The following is a 19,639-nucleotide window of genomic DNA, read 5'->3' on the forward strand; positions in this document are numbered from 1 at the left end:
TAAGGCTACAACCAGATATGTTAAGTGTAAAGCTAAAAGCCATTGTTCATTCGCCAACAGATGTGCATGGCGTGTATTAAACGCAGAATTAGTGTGAGCTAGCGAGTGGTAGGAGGGAGTGCGCTGCCTGGACGACAGGATTAATGTTAGCCAGCGGATGTGATGGTGACAGTTGTGTCTTGGACCACGCGAGACTATAAACAAAATTAATATCATTTTTCCAGCCCACGTGACTGCAAAGTAAGTCGAGTACTTTTCCATGCCTTTTCTTAAAAGTATAGTTGATAATTACTTGGTGTTTATGAAGGGGCAGGGCAACACTGAGGTATCTTATGAGAATAGATGAGAAACGTGGTAGAAATAACGTGTAAAACTGTCATGGGACAGATGCACGTTTTATGGGTGATAGAATTTTAACAAAATTGTTACCAATGATTCCTTACAATGTGAAGAGTGTGGGATTTTAGATGTAGCAAGCACCTTGAATTACATCGACTTGTAAGTTTTCGTAATGTGGGCAGGGCCATGAATGACAGGGGGTAATTGGAGGTTAAAACATATTCCAAAATGAACAAGTGAGATTGTAGGTAATGCATTTGTAACACAATTGATTAAATCTAGTAAAGAGGAAACAAACTGGAGGATCGACTAGGGCGTCCTGACGTCAAAGTGAGTGACCGGCCTGCCGGTTGACGGTGACACAAACATTCATGTGGCACTTGGTTGGGGTCCTACAGAGTTCTCTTAGGTTTCATTGTCAACATACAAAGTGAATGAGGTTGCAGTACAGCAAGAAGAATTTTCTGTGGAATCTAAAAGTGCCTGTTTTCCTTTTATTATTTATGCATTCCGTTGAATGCTGCCATTGTGTTGTAACTGAATCCGATATGTATTACTTTTTGATATTCTTCTATTTTTGGTACTCTAACTTGGTAACACAAAAAAGACATTTGATGCATTTGAATAATTGTATGTTCTTTTCCAGGATGACGTCTAAATTGGAACCATTGGTGGATGCTGTAATAGTATCGTCCCTAAATGCTAGTGCTGAATGTATCCAGGTAGGTTGTGTTACTTGGTTCTTGGACAACTTTAGCTAATGTTAAATTCCGGCTCTTTGTTTAACCATGAAAGACTGGTGGTGCATTATCTTCACAAAGCATCAGTTTCATAATGTATGAAGGCTTTTATGATAGTTTTTCTCTTATTAGCAATACTTTTTGCTTTTTGATGTATTTCCCATGTTGGATATCTTCGTACAATGTTTAGCTTTTTTCTTGTGCTCATTGTACTGGTAGGTTAGAAATTAATGGAAAATATTCATATAATGTGTTGAGAATGTTGATATTTCTCATTATAGACTTAATATGTATATCTTTGTTAGGTTTATGATATTGCCACCGGAGCCTTACTGAAGAGTTACCGGGGGATCCCTGCAGCTCCATCCACTATGTGTTTGATTGGTATGTAGATGGTATTATTGCAGTAGTACTCCTAATTTCTCTCTGGTATACTCATGTTCATGTTTTTAATCACCTTTTCTGATAATTCAGTTTGTATCCAATTTCAACTCTTTCAAATTCATTTACTCAGTCTTTAATTGTGAAGAATGCACCCATATTACTTGTTTAGCAAGATTTTCCTCGCACTACCTTGCTAACGCGGGAGACGGCGATTAAGTATGATAAATAGATAATAATAGAATATATATATTATTTATTTTATTTATTATACTTAACCACCATCTCCTGAGTTAGTGAGGTAGAGCAAGGAAACAGATGAGGAATGGCCCAACCCACCCACATACACATGTATATACATAAACCTCCACACACACACACACACACACACACACACACACACATATACATACATATATATACATTTCAACATATACATACATATACATACTCAGACATCTACATATACACACATGTACATATCCATACTTGCTGCCTTCATCCATTCCCGTCGCTACCTCGCCACATACGAAATACTATCACATTATTTGGTGAAACTCCACTTTACTCCATTTTATGTCATACATCATGTTTACTATCCATTAGCAATTCAGCCATGCTGTATTCATCACTTTTTTGTTTGTAACAGCACTGTATTTATGTATGTATACTGTACTGAAAATAAGAATGAGTTATATTTATTCAGTATATTTCAAGTATCTTTTCAATACCATCATTTTATTTCCAACCCATCAGTCATTGTCTCATTGTTTCCTGTTTAGCTATTTGTATCTTTCACCTCAGTGAGCATCTTTTGTTGATATACACCTTTACCTTTGTCACTTCTTTCCAAAAGACCTTAACCTTTTCTTCTGTATCTCTGCATGGTGAAGAAACATTCATTAATTTTCATTCATTCAAATTAAATTTTTCAACTTTCTACAATTTTTTATGTCATACATCCATTTCTCATCAAAAGTTTAATGCTCTCACAAAAGTTTAATGCTCTTTCATATGTGACTACCAACAGTCAACATTCTCACAGCTGTCAAGCATGGATTCAATTTTCACCTTGCTCCAAGAATACTCTTACTACCTTTTAGTTTGTCTCGCATATGCTTAGTCTACCTTTTGGGGTTTGACACCCCCCCCCCCCTTCTGTAGAATGGTGTATCCTTTGTGTATCTTAGTCCTTTTTTGTGTAATTGCACAGATAACTGTTTTGCATTGTGTTGTCTGGCAAAATATTATGCTTTATTACTTATTTGTTACTTGACTATGTAATACGTTAAGAAACAGAAATGTGGCCTTACCTTTGAATATGATTTTCATTATATCTTAACTATGTATAGGTGTTTTTCAGGGCTTGGAGCATATCTGATAACAGCTCAGAAGGACAAACCTTTCCTGCAGGTATGGGCTATTCACCGTAATGAGGCTTTACAGATAAGACTTGTTGTTCCGGGAAAAGTCAATGCCATGGCAGTCAGCCCCACAGGGCCAAAATACTGTGTCATTGGTTAGTATAAAGTTACACATGTTATATTGCTGTGAATGAGGGATAAAGATGAAAAAATCTTTGCAAGTAACTATTTAATCAGTTTAACGTGTTTATTTTGCTCTTGTTGATACAATTTTGGTTTGAATAAAGTACAGGTACCAAACCATTTATCCAGAAAGCTTGGGAACAGAGGCATCCTGGATTTCAGAATTTCCCTGTTTTCTGGAACACGGCCTAATATACACATAGAACATAAAATAAACAATGAAGAATACAGAACAAAATTGTATTGAAGTGATACAAAATAATAACCAAATGCAGGGTCTGTTTGATCTATGAAGCCCACTACATTAGAAAAAGCCAGTTTTGAAAATATCCTGATTTCTGGAACTTCCGGTTTTCTGGAATCCAGATAAATGGTTTAGTACCTGTATACACCATCTTTTGAATATGAGAATTGCTTTTGTGAAACCTTCACATACATGATTTTTGTACATTTCCAATGATTCCATGATTGAGACAACCCTCCCGGGGGGTAAATAGTGCAGATCAATATTTATTCTCATCAAGTCTGTTTTTTTTTTTTTTTTTTTTTTTCATAACTGTTTACTTGAGCTAAGTAGCATAAGGAACAGGTGAACTTACATACCTTTATTTTCTTTTTTTCTTTTTCTTTCAAACTATTCGCCATTTCCCGTGTTAGCAAGGTAGCGTTAAGAACAGAGGACTGGGCCTCTGAGGGAATATCCTCACCTGGCCCCCTTCTCTGTTCCTTCTTTTGGAAAATTAAAAAAAAACGAGAGGGGAGGATTTCCAGCCCCCCGCTCCCTCCCCTTTTAGTTGCCTTCTACAACACGCAGGGAATACGTTGGAAGTATTCTTTCTCCCCTATCCCCAGGGATACAAAAAGCTAATACCTTTAAAATTATCACATCAAACTGGAGTGATAAAGCAATACAAGAGTAATACCTCCCAAACACAGGAAATTGAGATTCTAGTTGTTACATTTCCTGCCCTAGAACCAAACCCCACCATGTGCAACTAGTCCTCATAGACCATTCAATTGTTTACCTTAAACACATTATCTTTCTTGGTTCAGTCATTGACTGCATGTTACCCTCAGTAAACCAGATTGGTGCAGTTCTTTCTATTTAATGCGTGTATTTCACTCTCCTGAATGTTGAGGCTACTGAACCCCACCAAAGCTTTGTACACTTCATCCCTACATCTCTCTGGTCTCTCCCTCCCTTTGCTCCTTCTATTTCTGACACATATATCCCCTTAGTCAATCCTTCATCATTCAGCTTTTTCATATGCCTATAGTTGCAACAGTTTGTCAGATTATTCAGTTGGTTACTCATGTAACAAAGAATGGCACCAGAATTAAGAGAGGTGAGTTACAGGGAAAGGCTAGTGTTTAAACTTGTCCCTTACAAGAGAGAAGATTGAGGAGGGACTTGATCACCAGCTTTTAAGTTTTTTAAACAGTTTGATGACAGACAGCGAGCAGGTTTATGAAAGATATAGGGATAGAGTAACCAGAGGACAAATAACATGAAATAAAGCTAGAACTTTATTGTATATTAGGAATGAATGGCATATGATGAAACAGAACATGGTAAATGCAGACAGCATTCATAGATTGAAGAAGTTGTGATAATAGAGTAATGAAGATAGAGGGCCATATGAGTGTAAAACTCTCCCTATACAGTGTGAATAGTTTAATTCAGTTAATTATGTGTACAGATATGAGCCAGTTTGTACGTAAACAAGATCTTTTTACATTATTAGTATTCAGTACATGTGTGAATTAGGCTCCCTCCATTGTCTTTTTGAAACACAAACACCTAATCTCTATATTTTGCTGTTTTCTTTACAGTTCCAGTCCTTAGTATTAGTAATTTCTGAAGAGCAGAATTCTGTTTCCTCAAGAGTCTTTACTGTCTTCTCATTTTGTAATGCACATCTGAACAATCTCAGGCAATTCTTTCTTTTTATTTATGATGCATATCTTACAAATCACAGGCAATCTTTTCAATCTTTTAATGCACATCTTACTAATCACAGGTGAAATTCATAGGGTTTGGAGCTTACCCTTAATTTTACTCTGAATACAAGACCTTTTCATTAAGTCAGTGAAACAAATTGATACTTCTTTAACCTCGTGCTTTAAAATTTTTCAAGTTATTTTCTTCAGCACTGTGAAACCCCATTAATTTTTTCATTTCAGGAGTAAGTGAAAAAATGTACATATACAAATTATTATCTGGTTGCTTGATTGGTGTTGTCAGTCGCCACTATCAGCCAATCACTCGTCTGGTGTTCACACCGTGTGGCAACTATTTTGCTTCTGGTGGAGAGGATGGTTTTGTTTATCTCTGGCGCTTGGCCAGTTTTCATGACGCCTTACATAAGTGTGATTCTTCACAAGTGCAGCCTCATTTTATCTTTGGTCAACATTCTGGCAAGGTAACATTTCATTTTTTGTCATTTTAGAGTCTTTTGACTTTTAAATTCAAGATATATTAAGAGATTGTAAGTGTAAGGTGAACATGTTTCGTGCAACCTTTTTCAATTTTTTTCATTGGATGTCATTGAATTTCTAGTATTATTTTGAATTCCTGCTGCTGTGACATCGTTCATTTTACATAGACATTCTATGTTGATTGAGTAATTTGCTTGTACTTTATATTTTTTTTAAATAGTTAACAGTGGGGGAGGGGGCGAAAGTTCTGGGAGCGTTGAAGAATGTGTGGAAGTCGAGAATGTTATCTTGGAAAGCAAAAGTGGGTATGTTTGAAGGAATAGTGGTTCCAACAATGATATATGGTTGCGAGGCATGGGCTGTAGATAGAGTTGTGTGGAGATGTTTGAGGACAATATGTGGTGTGAGGTGGTTTGATTAAGTAATGAAAGGGCAAGAGAGTGATGTGGTGGTAAAATGAGTGTTGTTGAGAGAGCAGAAGAGGGTGTTTTGAAATGGTTTGGGCACATGGAGAGAATGAGTGAGGAAAGATTGACAAAGAGGATATATGTGTCAGAGGTGAAGGGAACGAGAAGTGGGAGACCAAATTGGAGGTGGAAAGATGGAGTGAAACAGATTTTGAGTGATTGGGGCCTGAACATGCAGGAGGGTGAAAGGCTTGCAAGGAATAGAGTGAATTGGAACGATGTGGTATACTGGGGTCGACGTGCTGTCAATGGATTGAACTAGGGAATGTAAAGCGTCTAGGGTAAACCATGGAAAGTTCTGTGGGGCCTGGTTGTGGAAAGGGAGCTGTGGTTTTGGTGCATTATACATGACAGCTAGAGACTGAGCGTGACCGAATGTGGCCTTTGTTGTCTTTTCCTAGCACTACCTTGCACACATGGGGGGGAGGGGGGTTGTTATTTCGTGTGTGGCGGGGTGGCGACGGGAATGAATAAGGGCAGACAATATGAATTATGTACATGTGTATATATGTATATGTCTGTGTGTATATATTTGTATACGTTGAGATGTATAGGTATGTATATGTGCATGTGTGGACGTTTATGTATATACATGTGTATGTGGGTGGGTTGGGCCATTCTTTCGTCTGTTTCCTTGCGCTACCTCGCTAATGCGGGAGACAGTGACGAAGTATAATAAATAAATAAATAAATAAATATAATATGTGTGTGTGTGTGTATATGTGCGTATGTGTGTGTATGTGTGTGTGTGTGTGTGTGTGTATATATATATGTATATTATCCCTGGGGATAGGGGTGAAAGAATACTTCCCACGTATTCCTCGCGTGTCGTAGAAAGCGACTAGAGGGGACGGGAGCGGGGGGCCGGAAATCCTCCCCTCCTTGTATTAACTTTCTAAAATGGGAAACAGAAGAAGGAGTCACGCGGGGAGTGCTCATCCTCCTCGAAGGCTCAGAGTGGGGTGCATAAATGTGTGTGGATGTAACCAAGATGTAAAAAAAGGAGAGATAGGTAGTATGTTTGAGGAAAGGAACCTGGATGTTTTGGCTCTGAGTGAAACGAAGCTCAAGGGTAAAGGGGAAGAGTGGTTTGGAAATGTCTGGGGAGTGAAGTCAGGGGTTAGTGAAAGGACAAGAGCAAGGGAAGGAGTAGCAATACTCCTGAAACAGGAGTTGTGGGAGTATGTGATAGAATGTAAGAAAGTAAATTCTCGATTAATATGGGTAAAATTGAAAGTTGATGGAGAGAGGTGGGTGATTATTGATGCATATGCACCTGGGCATGAGAAGAAAGATCATGAGAGGCAAGTGTTTTGGGAGCAGCTAAATGAGTGTGTTAGCGGTTTTGATGCACGAGACCGGGTTATAGTGATGGGTGATTTGAATGCAAAGGTGAGTAATGTGGCAGTTGAGGGAATAATTGGTGTGCATGGGGTGTTCAGTGTTGTAAATGGAAATGGTGAGGAGCTTGTAGATTTATGTGCTGAAAAAGGACTGATGATTGGGAATACCTGGTTTAAAAAGCGAGATATACATAAGTATACTTATGTAAGTAGGAGAGATGGCCAGAGAGTGTTATTGGATTACGTGGTAATTGACAGGCGTGCGAAAGAGAGACTTTTGGATGTCAATGTGCTGAGAGGTGCAACTGGAGGGATGTCTGATCATTATCTTGTGGAGGCTAAGGTGAAGATTAGTATGGGTTTTCAGAAAAGAAGAGTGAATGTTGGGGTGAAGAAGGTGGTGAGAGTAAGTGAGCTTGGGAAGGAGACCTGTGTGAGGAAGTATCAGGAGAGACTGTGTACAGAATGGAAAAAGGTGAGAACAATGGAAGTAAGGGGAGTGGGGGAGGAATGGGATGTATTTAGGGAATCAGTGATGGATTGCGCAAAAGATGCTTGTGGCATGAGAAGAGTGGGAGGTGGGCTGTTTAGAAAGGGTAGTGAGTGGTGGGATGAAGAAGTAAGAGTATTAGTGAAAGAGAAGAGAGAGGCATTTGGACGATTTTTGCAGGGAAAAAATGCAATTGAGTGGGAGAAGTATAAAAGAAAGAGACAGGAAGTCAAGAGAAAGGTGCAAGAGGTGAAAAAAAGGGCAAATGAGAGTTGGGGTGAGAGACTATCAGTAAATTTTAGGGAGAATAAAAAGATGTTCTGGAAGGAGGTAAATAGGGTGCGTAAGACAAGGGAGCAAATGGGAACTTCAGTGAAGAGCGTAAATGGGGAGGTGATAACAAGTAGTGGTGATGTGAGAAGGAGATGGAATGAGTATTTTGAAGGTTTGTTGAATGTGTCTGATGACAGAGTGGCATATATAGGGTGTTTGGGTCGAGGTGGTGTGCAAAGTGAGAGGGTTAGGGAAAATGATTTGGTAAACAGAGAAGAGGTAGTAAAAGCTTTGCGGAAGATGAAAGCCGGCAAGGCAGCAGGTTTGGATGGTATTGCAGTGGAATTTATGAAAAAAGGGGGTGACTGTATTGTTGACTGGTTGGTAAGGTTATTTAATGTATGTATGACTCATGGTGAGGTGCCTGAGGATTGGCGGAATGCGTGCATAGTGCCATTGTACAAAGGCAAAGGGGATAAGAGTGAGTGCTCAAATTACAGAGGTATAAGTTTGTTGAGTATTCCTGGTAAATTATATGGGAGGGTATTGATTGAGAGGGTGAAGGCAGGTACAGAGCATCAGATTGGGGAAGAGCAGTGTGGTTTCAGAAGTGGTAGAGGATGTGTGGATCAGGTGTTTGCTTTGAAGAATGTATGTGAGAAATACTTAGAAAAGCAAATGGATTTGTATGTAGCATTTATGGATCTGGAGAAGGCATATGATAGAGTTGATAGAGATGCTCTGTGGAAGGTATTAAGAATATATGGTGTGGGAGGCAAGTTGTTAGAAGCAGTGAAAAGTTTTTATCGAGGATGTAAGGCATGTGTACGTGTAGGAAGAGAGGAAAGTGATTGGTTCTCAGTGAATGTAGGTTTGCGGCAGGGGTGTGTGATGTCTCCATGGTTGTTTAATTTGTTTATGGATGGGGTTGTTAGGGAGGTAAATGCAAGAGTCTTGGAAAGAGGGGCAAGTATGAAGTCTGTTGGGGATGAGAGAGCTTGGGAAGTGAGTCAGTTGTTGTTCGCTGATGATACAGCGCTGGTGGCGGATTCATGTGAGAAACTGCAGAAGCTGGTGACGGAGTTTGGTAAAGTGTGTGGAAGAAGAAAGTTAAGAGTAAATGTGAATAAGAGCAAGGTTATTAGGTACAGTAGGGTTGAGGGTCAAGTCAATTGGGAGGTGAGTTTGAATGGAGAAAAACTGGAGGAAGTGAAGTGTTTTAGATATCTGGGAGTGGATCTGTCAGCGGATGGAACCATGGAAGCGGAAGTGGATCATAGGGTGGGGGAGGGGGCGAAAATTTTGGGAGCCTTGAAAAATGTGTGGAAGTCGAGAACATTATCTCGGAAAGCAAAAATGGGTATGTTTGAAGGAATAGTGGTTCCAACAATGTTGTATGGTTGCGAGGCGTGGGCTATGGATAGAGTTGTGCGCAGGAGGATGGATGTGCTGGAAATGAGATGTTTGAGGACAATGTGTGGTGTGAGGTGGTTTGATCGAGTAAGTAACGTAAGGGTAAGAGAGATGTGTGGAAATAAAAAGAGCGTGGTTGAGAGAGCAGAAGAGGGTGTTTTGAAATGGTTTGGGCACATGGAGAGAATGAGTGAGGAAAGATTGACCAAGAGGATATATGTGTCGGAGGTGGAGGGAACGAGGAGAAGAGGGAGACCAAATTGGAGGTGGAAAGATGGAGTGAAAAGGATTTTGTGTGATCGGGGCCTGAACATGCAGGAGGGTGAAAGGAGGGCAAGGAATAGAGTGAATTGGAGCGATGTGGTATACAGGGGTTGACGTGCTGTCAGTGGATTGAATCAAGGCATGTGAAGCGTCCGGGGTAAACCATGGAAAGCTGTGTAGGTATGTATATTTGCGTGTGTGGACGTGTGTATGTACATGTGTATGGGGGGGGGTTGGGCCATTTCTTTCGTCTGTTTCCTTGCGCTACCTCGCAACCGCGGGAGACAGCGACAAGGTATAAAAAAAAAAAAAAAAAAAAAAAAAAATATAATAGATGAAATATATAGTTTACAGTTGAGTCTGGATTATCTAAGTCAAGCAGTTCAAAAAGTGTCAATGTATATGAATCACAGTTATTGAAACAACACATATGAATTCAGTAAATGTGAAATATGTACAAATATTTATCATGATGAGTTATTTTCTCTTACAATGTACACACATACTCACTGCTTAATAATAAAAGGTTAATTATATTGCTACCCAAGTCTCCAGGGTGAACTCCACAAGACTCTAGCTGCCCAAGTCTCCATGGTGAGTGGAATGGCTAGGAAACATCAGGCATGATATACATGAAGTGCAGTGTCTGGTGATAATGTTAACTGACCAGAGTGCATTTGTTAGGAATGAGACGTGGAACTGACTGTGCTATAGTGTACAGTGAATTGTGCTTCAGATTGGATAGTTCAAGATGGGTTCAGAAGCGACCCTCAGAGGATCATTTAGCCAGTGTTGTCAAGGACTGCACAGAATTGTTAGCCTTTTATGAACATGAGGGTGAAGAGGTCTACTTGCACAGTTACAGGATTGTGTAGTTTTACATACTTCCCGAACTTAGAGGATTGTGTATTCATACATACTCCTTCAACAGTAGGGAAATTAGTTGTGAAGATCATTATGAATTTTGATAAAACTGTAAGGTTTATTGGAAATTCAGCTCGAAGATGGGGCTGAATCACACATTCCTTTATGATAGGAAAAATGATAGGAAAGTCAGTAAGTAAAGAAACAAAACTGATTCACATTTGTATCATGATTGTACATACTAGTCATTTCACTACATAATCCAACTGCACACTGATGTGCTTGCCCCATCTTGCCACATGCTTTCATTTCTGTAAAGAGGACCATCATAATTTGTAGTTTAAGTACCAAAAGCTTTTGCAAATTACCAGATCATGAATTCAAGTTTAATTTATCAAAATATAAGTAAATAATTAGGCTCTGGAGGCCAGAAAATATGCATAAACTTCCAAAACCACTCATAAACACTAAACATCAGTTAATTTTATTTAGTCCTTGCTTTTCCTTTCAGGTTGCAATTATATGTTTCAGCAGGGAATATATCAAACATTTTGTCCATAATATGCAAGTTCCTAGTAGTATGTCATCATCTCCACACCATGAAACAGGAAGCAAGGAGCCATTTTGTTTAGTCTCTGTTGGGGAAGGGGAGGAGCATTGTACTGGTCAGGGAGGATAGGTGCCTTTTATTTAAGGTACTGGTGTAGGAGGCGAGGTGCCTTGTATTTTAGGTACTGGTCTAGGAGGCAAGGAGCCATATTGCTCAGGTACTGATGGGGGAGGCAAGGAGCCTTTTTCCTCAGGTACTGGTAGGAGAGACAAAAAGCCTTGTTCCTCAGGTACAGGTAAAAGAAGCAAGGAAACTTGTTGTTCAGGTACTGGTGGAAGAGGTGAGGAACCTTGTTCTTTGGATATGGGTGGGGGAGGCAAAGAGCTCTGCTCATTCATGACCTTGAAGACTTCTTGTTTCCTGTGCCTAGGTCAAATTGGTCCACTGGTATTCTGTCCACAACATACAGTCTCTCCTTGTATTTAACACTTGACTCTCACAATATAAAAAAGTCTCATCCTTTCCAACAGAAAGTAGAATAAAGATATTTCCATAAAACCTTGATTTATTACTGCTTCATTTTGTATGCTTCCTCGCAGTTAAAAATTAATAGCATCAAAGTTTTACAGTAAATTGACTTTTTCTCATATCTCATTTTTATCAATCAGATGCTTAATAAAATGCTTTGTGTACTTTTTGATTTTATATATATATGTTTAGATTAATCCTGCACTGGTATGAACAAGGTATTAATCACGTCATCCCACCTGTTCCAACAAGTTCTTTTATGTTTCAAAATAACATGTGTATTTCATTTTCATAGGTGACAGATTTGGCTATGACATCATTAGGAATGAGAGGATTCCTGATATCATCATCTTTGGATCGTACTGCTCGAGTTTTTGACCTAATAACTGGGCGTACCATGTACACCCTGGTCACTATTGGTAGTGTGACCAGTGTGGCATGTAATGGTTTAGGATCACAAGTGTTCCTGGGTCACCGTAATGGTACTGTTAACATTGTAAACCTTCTTCCTGCTCCTTCTGTTGGGGATGTTCCAGTAAGTTGAAGTGAGGAATAGCATTGGAACCTTAACTTTGTATCAAACTGAGCAAATATGAATAAGCATGGATTAACTGTCATATATAAAAAAGACCTAGTGAGCTTTTTTTCATTTAAGAAAAATTCTCAAATATTCTTTATCTTAGTGTTCTGTTTTCATTCTTAATATAGTACCTAGTGACGTAATTGTTAGTCCACATAACTGAATACCTGATAAATTGGCAGTAGGAAACGAGGTTTCGTGAAGTGGCTAAAATTATTTCCTTGTTTTACAACAGAGGCATAAGCTAGAATATTATAACATCATTTCATAAAACTTGTCAGAGCCTTGATAATTACTGTTGCCCACAGTTGATAAATATACTTTATTGTGGTGCTTAGATTGACTAGTTATTTGTAATGATATTTTAGAATTCTGTACATTTACGTTCAGCAACAGCGTTACGTAATAGTTTGAGTTCCATTCATTAATTGATACTATAATGATTTTTGTCATATTTATCTCCATTTCTTTTGATGTAAATGATGAATGAGGTTCAACAGGATATATAGACATTATTTAGACAGTTTATGAATAAGGATGTATTGAACTTCACATTGTATGTATATAAAGATAATTCTTACCCTCTAAATTCAGGTGAGTAGCAAGGGAGTGACGTGCCACGAAAAATCTGTGCAATGTCTAGCTGTTACAGTCTCTGGTAACCACTTGATCACTGGGGGAGATGATGGTGAAGTCAAAATCTGGTCAGTTGTTAATAGAGTCCTAGGGATTAGGAGAAACACCATGTCTCATGACCCTAACTTGGCTCTGCAAAGGATTGTGCACACCGGATTTGGCCCAATCACCAACCTGACAGTGTTGCACATAGAAAGAGAGGTTGGTCATATTTACTTTAAATAGTAATTTTTTATTTGTAGATAACCATATGCCTCTTAAGCCCTTGCAACTCTGAAAATAATTATGCCATGCTCATGTGAAGAAAGGACACAGATAAAGTTAAAAAATATAGAAATTTGGATAAGAAAACATAACTGGGTGGAATGAGGAGTTTTTAATGGGGAGATTAAGGTACGTGTGTGGGTGTAGGAAGGTAGGAGGAGGAATGTTTTTCATTGGAAGTGGTTGTGCATCATGGGTATTCAATCTTCATGGATACATTGATGAAGGTAAATACAAGGCTCTTGGGAAAAGGGATGAGTTAACAGTTTGTAGGGGTATTGGAATAGGAGGTGCATCATTTGCTATTTGCAGATAACATGTCTTTGAAGGCAGGCTCTGGAGATGAACTCCAGAAGCTGATGACAGTTTGGGAGTGTATGTAGAGGAAAAAAATGAGTCATCATAAACAATAGTAAGTTTATGTGATTCATCAGTGGTATGAGTCAGGATGGCTTAAATATAAATGAGGAGGAATTAGAATGTTTTATGCACCAAGGTGCGGATAAGGTAGTGATTGTCATCATAGGGGCTGAAGTGATTCAGAATAAGAGGGAATTAGGATTCTGGATAGAATATAGTGTGAAATGTAACTTTTGTGTCTTTAAGGCAAATGGGAATATAAAGGGCATAAATAGGTGTTTTCAGTGTATAGTAGTCCTGATAGTATTGTATAGATATGAATCTTGGGCTTTGAAAGAGAGAAAAAGGAAGAAGTTGATGTGCTTGAAACAAATTGCCTCGGGACATTATGTGTTTAGAAACAGGAGGGAGAGTAATATACATTGGTTTGAAAGAATTGGTGTAATATGTTATGGAGCTCAGGGAGCATTTAATAGGATGATTTGATGAAGTAGGTCATATGAACTGTTCAAGGTAAATAATGATAATGTGGGGCTTGGCTGTGGATGGTAGTCTTTGCTTTTTGTAAATTATACTTGACAGCTAGAGACTAGATATGTTAAAAGAGACAGTCTTCTGAGGGTATCTTACCAAGATGGGAGAGGCTCATAGGTATAAAAGATATAAAATGTGGATGAGCTTTTTTGAGGTAAGATATGGGTAGAATGGATGCCACCTGTTACTCAGGCATTTAATTGGTTTCAGGCATAGTTGCCTCAACCCTGCACCTATTGCAGAAAGTTAATTTTGGTGGAGGAATGATTTCTTTCAGCATTATAAGCAGTAAGATTATCATGTCAAATATGTCCTTTAAGAAATAATCTTATACTTTCACAGTCAAGATGGTGATATGTTAGTGTTTGTATGTTTTACAGACATGGTAGTCATTTTCTAAATTTTTTAATGTACTTTTTACAAATAGATTATTAGGGAAAACTACATTGGTTTAAGAAAGGACATCAGATTTTCCAACAATGTATTTCTTAAAAAAAACTTTGAAAACTGCTTTTTTCTTAGACTTCCACTATATTTCTTGTTTTATGAGAATGTTGTTGTTCCGTTATCTTTAACAGGTACTAACAGCAACAGAAATTGACATAAAGGAAGTCATTGCGCCCTTGAGTCAAGATCACTCTTCCCCACTTTCTGCCCCCGTTACTGTTCCTATTCGAGGACGGGGAAATCAGGGCCTAGAGCAATTAGAACTGCTGAATTCTGCTCCTGAATTAAGGTTAGAACAGCAAGTACTATTTCATATAGGAGTGATAGTCTTTAAAGTGTATTTTAAATGTAGCTAAGTGACCTGTGATTTTGGAACAAAATGATGACCATGAGAGCAAAAGCATTTAATGTAGACTTTTTGACACACAGGAGATAAAGGGACTACAGTTTTAGCAAAAGGGAAGGAGTGGGGCTTCTGAAAGTATTATTTCATGTAGATACAATTTCATTGTTGCAAATTAAAGTGTAATAAAGATTGCCCTGGATGTGGGACAGAGGAGGGATTCAAACTGATTTACCATTGAGAGATATTTTCAGAGAAAAGAGAAAGAGGTGTATGGATGATATCTCCAGGAAAGGAAAGTGGGGAATTAGGAGGGATATAAGGGAAAGCATCTAGAGATCAAGAGAAATGAGTGAGAGCTGAAAAAGAGGGCAAGTGTGAGTGGGGATGAGAGAATCAGTGAACTTAGAGAATGAAATAATGTTCTGGTAAAAAAAAATTAGAGAGGAGAACAGTAGAACAAATAGAAGGGAGGATGAGGAGAGCAGATGGAGAAGTAGTAACAGGTAAAAGATACCTAAATTGAGTATTTTCAAGTATGGTTAAACATGTTAGATATATGATAGGGTGTCGTGTAACAAGGATGGGTCATGTTAAAAGAAGGCCATAACATGATCACCATCTATCAGGAAACAAACTGCATGAATTTGTGTATGAAAAAGACGAGATTTTTTTTTTTACACTGTACCAAACCTGTTGCCATTGTACCACGAGATAACAGTTCAGAAGACCAACTCTCAGCCAGCAAATATTAGATCAACTTCCCAGTTAATGTTTAAGGAATTATTCAGTCAGCATATGGTATGATGAAAAGAAAGTTGGTGGAAGCCTTGTGATTTCCTATTTGTACCATACAATGTAATGTAAAGTGAACAACTTGCTGAATAATTCCTTAAACATTAACTGGAATGCTATTCTAATATTGGCTGGCAGTCAATTAGTCTCCCTAACTATTATCCTTAGGTGGCACACTGACAATAGGTTTGGTACAGTGGAAACTCCCAAGTTGTTTTCATACACATATTCACAGCAAGCACTGCACTGCACTGACAATTTATGGGTGACGGTGATTCATATTTTTTTCACCTTTGTTGTTTGGTTGCTAATGGCATCTGTGGAATCATAGTCTGCGTCATTTTAAAAATGAACCACGTAACAACAAAACCATGATCATGGTGCCATGGTATCACTGCAGAGAGCATGAAAGTGGTTAAAGAACTTCCTGCACCAGGCCCTTAATAACATATAATACTTCCACATCAAACTCTTTGTCCCATGTGCATTACAGGTGCTCACAGATATATTCAACAGCTGGCAGCAAAACTAAATTGCAAACCTCAAGAGACTTCCCAACTTATTTTGTGCCGTTAATGTTAAATGTTTAGTGTGTGATTGGCATTCTATGCTGTAACAGTTTTTTTGGAGTATTATTTTGAGCTGGTGCATGTTAGGTGTTTATGATAGGATTATAATGGTTTAGATGCATATTTTGGTGAGTGATGTGCAACCATCAGAGGCAGCTGGCACATTTGATAGTATTTTCAGATGGGGAGATTAACTTGGCTAGTCCAAGGTTGGGGTTAGTCACTAGCTCTCATAAATAGCTGTTGGATGATTAAAGGTATCTTCCCTCAGTGGTGAAAAATGTGTAGTTTGGCTCTTACCCTTATAGCTAGAGATATAATTTTCTTTCCTGTACATCATATTTCTCTTGTGAATGACAGCAATATTTACTATTTTTCAGAGTTGTAAAAAGCTCAGAAGGACCATCGAGGTTTAAATACAATCTTATAAGTAACGTCACACAGCTCAAAGCAGCGAACTCACAGCTCTTCCAGGTGGCCGTCAGGCATATCATTGGTGAAAAGTAGTGACTACACTCGGTTATGCGTTTCATATTAGTATAATGAAGACTGCCACCTTATTTACCATAATTTACTGCATGATGAATACAGTTGTAGTATAGACAAGAAAACTTAAAAGGATGACAAAATCAAGGTAAACTCTCAGGAAATTGTTTTATTGAAGGACATGAAAAAAAAATTACAGATGAATATCTGGACATCTCAGTGACAAGTGCCCAAATTCTGAAACAACTCTGAAGCTAAGGCAATTACTTCAACAGATGCAATGTGTGAAAGCTGTCTATAAAGTCAGCTTATGTGTAATTGTAGTTTAACAGTGTTGTTTTAGAAAGCGGGCCTAGATCTATGCAACAGTGTATTTGTACATAAACTAGAGGTTCTGTCTTCTGACTCAAGCATCAGCATCAATCATAAAATTTTCTTTTAATGAGATAAACCGCTAAGTGGAATACACATGAATGTTTCATAGGTAGCACATTACCCGTTCCCCTATAATGCAAAAGACATCTAGAGATAATCAAAATAACTCAAAATTTGATCTCGTGTATTAATTGAAAACAGGGCTCAAGTGATACTGAACTTTATAAACGGATAGCTAAATGGTTTACTGTCCTATTCCCAGGTCTGGAAGAACTAATCTAACTGAAGTAGACTCGTGTTACTTTAAATTTCATATATATGGTCGTCGTCTGTTTTTGTGCCCATTTTCTATCTGAAATGCGACTTCTACATATTTACACTACAACTACAACACAGCACAATCTCTTCTAGACACTCCTAAACCAGTAGGAGCGTGAAAGATAATCTGTTGTAATCTCTATACAAGCTTTCTGATCCCTCTATGCTCATGTTCCAGTGGAATATGGATAACACTTTAGTGCAGTTACAAACAACTGACTTGCAACTCAAAGTGAATAATGAAATTAAACTTGTACCTTGCCAAGGTGCAGGTGTTCAGGTTACAATATACATCTACTTTTTTTTTACTCTAATCTTGTAATTTTTTATTGTTTCTTCTGCTGTCAGGATTTTTAGATGATATTCTAACACTCCTTGCCTATCACATAATTTTTTCATTCATAATTACCTCAGGATCCTCTTCTGAAATGGTCCATGTTAACTTAAGCCTCATTTTCCATGGGCTCCTACAGTACAAGACTATACAACACACTTAAAGAAGTCCATCCTTTACCTGTTATTGAGTATATTACCCAAGGACAATTCTAAAAGTTCTTGTAACCAAAGGCTGTGCTACTTCCAGTAGCAGGGAGTTATAGACTTCAGGAGTGAAAAGTATTTTGACAAGACTATAAGTAGCCTCAAGCAGATGGAGTCTATCAACACTTTCATTTATATATATATATATATATATATATATATATATATATATATATATATATATATATATATATATATATATTTGCTGTCACAAAAATCAATTTGTACTTTATGGGCAAAAATGTAGTCAAAGCATCCTAAATCTGATGGTGTACAGCATAAGACCGTAAAGAAAAATGTTCATACTCTTATGAAAATTAAATCGACTGATGTGGGTGCTTTGCAACTGCAATCTTCAAAATGCTTATATGCATAAGCACATGGGTGTGTGCAATAAAGTGAAGAACAGATACTCCTGAGATGTGCTAACATGAGGCTCTTTCAGTGACTATTCATGGTGTTAGTTTCTGTATGTAAAAGTGTTTTCATTCATATACACAGCTTGAACAAGTCTTGTGGATACTGCTTGTGCAATTAAGAAGCCTGCCAATGGTGTCCTCCTCAAAAAACAATAAGGCAATTACTAATCAAAAGTTGGATCTTTAGTACTAAAAAGAGTGAAATTGTTACTACTGCAACAGTAAATTCTTAATGTTTGTGTTAATTTTTTTTATTTAGCATTATTAGTGTTTTGGAATTATTATAATCCAAAAAAACAATGAAATCTCATTTCTAGAAACTCAAATTAAAGTATGAAAATGTACTAACGTTTTATACTAACCTCTGTACAAGAAAAGCCACTAGTTCATATTCTAGAATGAGAAAAATATTTTGACCCTTTGGCTGCAGAATTAATTTCAGATGCAAAAATAGTAATGACCTTTTTTTAAAATTTTTTGAATCAAGGCAAAACCATAAATTTTCCATATTTGACATATTTTTGAAGAAACAAGGATATAAATGTGGGGGAAAAGTATTTATGGTTTGATGTTTGTAGAATTACATAAAAGTCCTTAGGTTTAACATTTTTTTGCTCTTTGCACTCATAGTGATGAACTAATTGATGAGGGCATGGATGAAAATTAAAAGAGCCAGACTTAAAGGGACATGAAGGAGCCCCAGGTTGCTACTTCATAAGAACTCGTCAAAAATGTTCCACATCTTTATTATCAAGGCCCTTAAATAATGACGAGGTTATGCTTCTGGAGACCTGTCATTCTAGCTGTGTTGTTATATGAATCACTGAGACCCATATTATGTGAGGGGTTATGTTTCAGGCAAAATTTTCCTCATGAAAACCTTCCCTAATTATGCCAGGTAATGGGAACAGCTATGATGGCCTAGAAAGATGTGGGATGATGAAAATATTATGGGAACACTCGGAAATCAAAAGGACGTGTGAAAACCAAACAAACATAGTAGGAAGGGTTATGCTGATCTGGAAAAATTTTCATTACCTTTAGAATTAAGGGAAACAAAGATCAACATAATGTATGAAAATATTCCCACACTAAAACTGGGGAGAGCTATGCTGTTCTGTGTAAAGGAGTTTGTCATTTAACGTATTAAATGCATCCCTGTGAAATTACAAGGAGCCATACCATATATTTACTATATCATGAAATGAGGATGTGATACTGGGGAATATTTCAGGACATTTTCTCACATATACTGTTCTGATGTAATTTATGTACAATAAAGATTGTTTTCATAATGAATATTATATAACCTTTCACTAATATCAATTGGACTTC

The 19,639-nt window shown here is 37.7% G+C and overlaps 1 protein-coding gene across 1 annotated transcript; it reads left to right on the forward strand.

Annotated features, from left to right (window-relative positions):
* Nucleotides 1-103: 103 nt before the first annotated feature.
* On the forward strand, nucleotides 104-19,599 carry LOC139755379 (WD repeat-containing protein 18). Its single transcript, XM_071673607.1, has 9 exons — nucleotides 104-240; nucleotides 986-1,061; nucleotides 1,385-1,463; nucleotides 2,824-2,979; nucleotides 5,192-5,430; nucleotides 11,934-12,173; nucleotides 12,813-13,055; nucleotides 14,591-14,748; nucleotides 16,547-19,599. The coding sequence occupies exons 2-9, from the start codon at nucleotides 987-989 to the stop codon at nucleotides 16,671-16,673; spliced, it is 1,317 nt and encodes a 438-aa protein (XP_071529708.1). The 5' UTR covers nucleotides 104-240; nucleotide 986; the 3' UTR covers nucleotides 16,674-19,599.
* Nucleotides 19,600-19,639: the final 40 nt, after the last annotated feature.

This window comes from Panulirus ornatus, chromosome 19, assembly GCF_036320965.1.
Source record: "Panulirus ornatus isolate Po-2019 chromosome 19, ASM3632096v1, whole genome shotgun sequence".
In the NCBI taxonomy this organism is placed as follows: domain Eukaryota; kingdom Metazoa; phylum Arthropoda; class Malacostraca; order Decapoda; family Palinuridae; genus Panulirus; species Panulirus ornatus.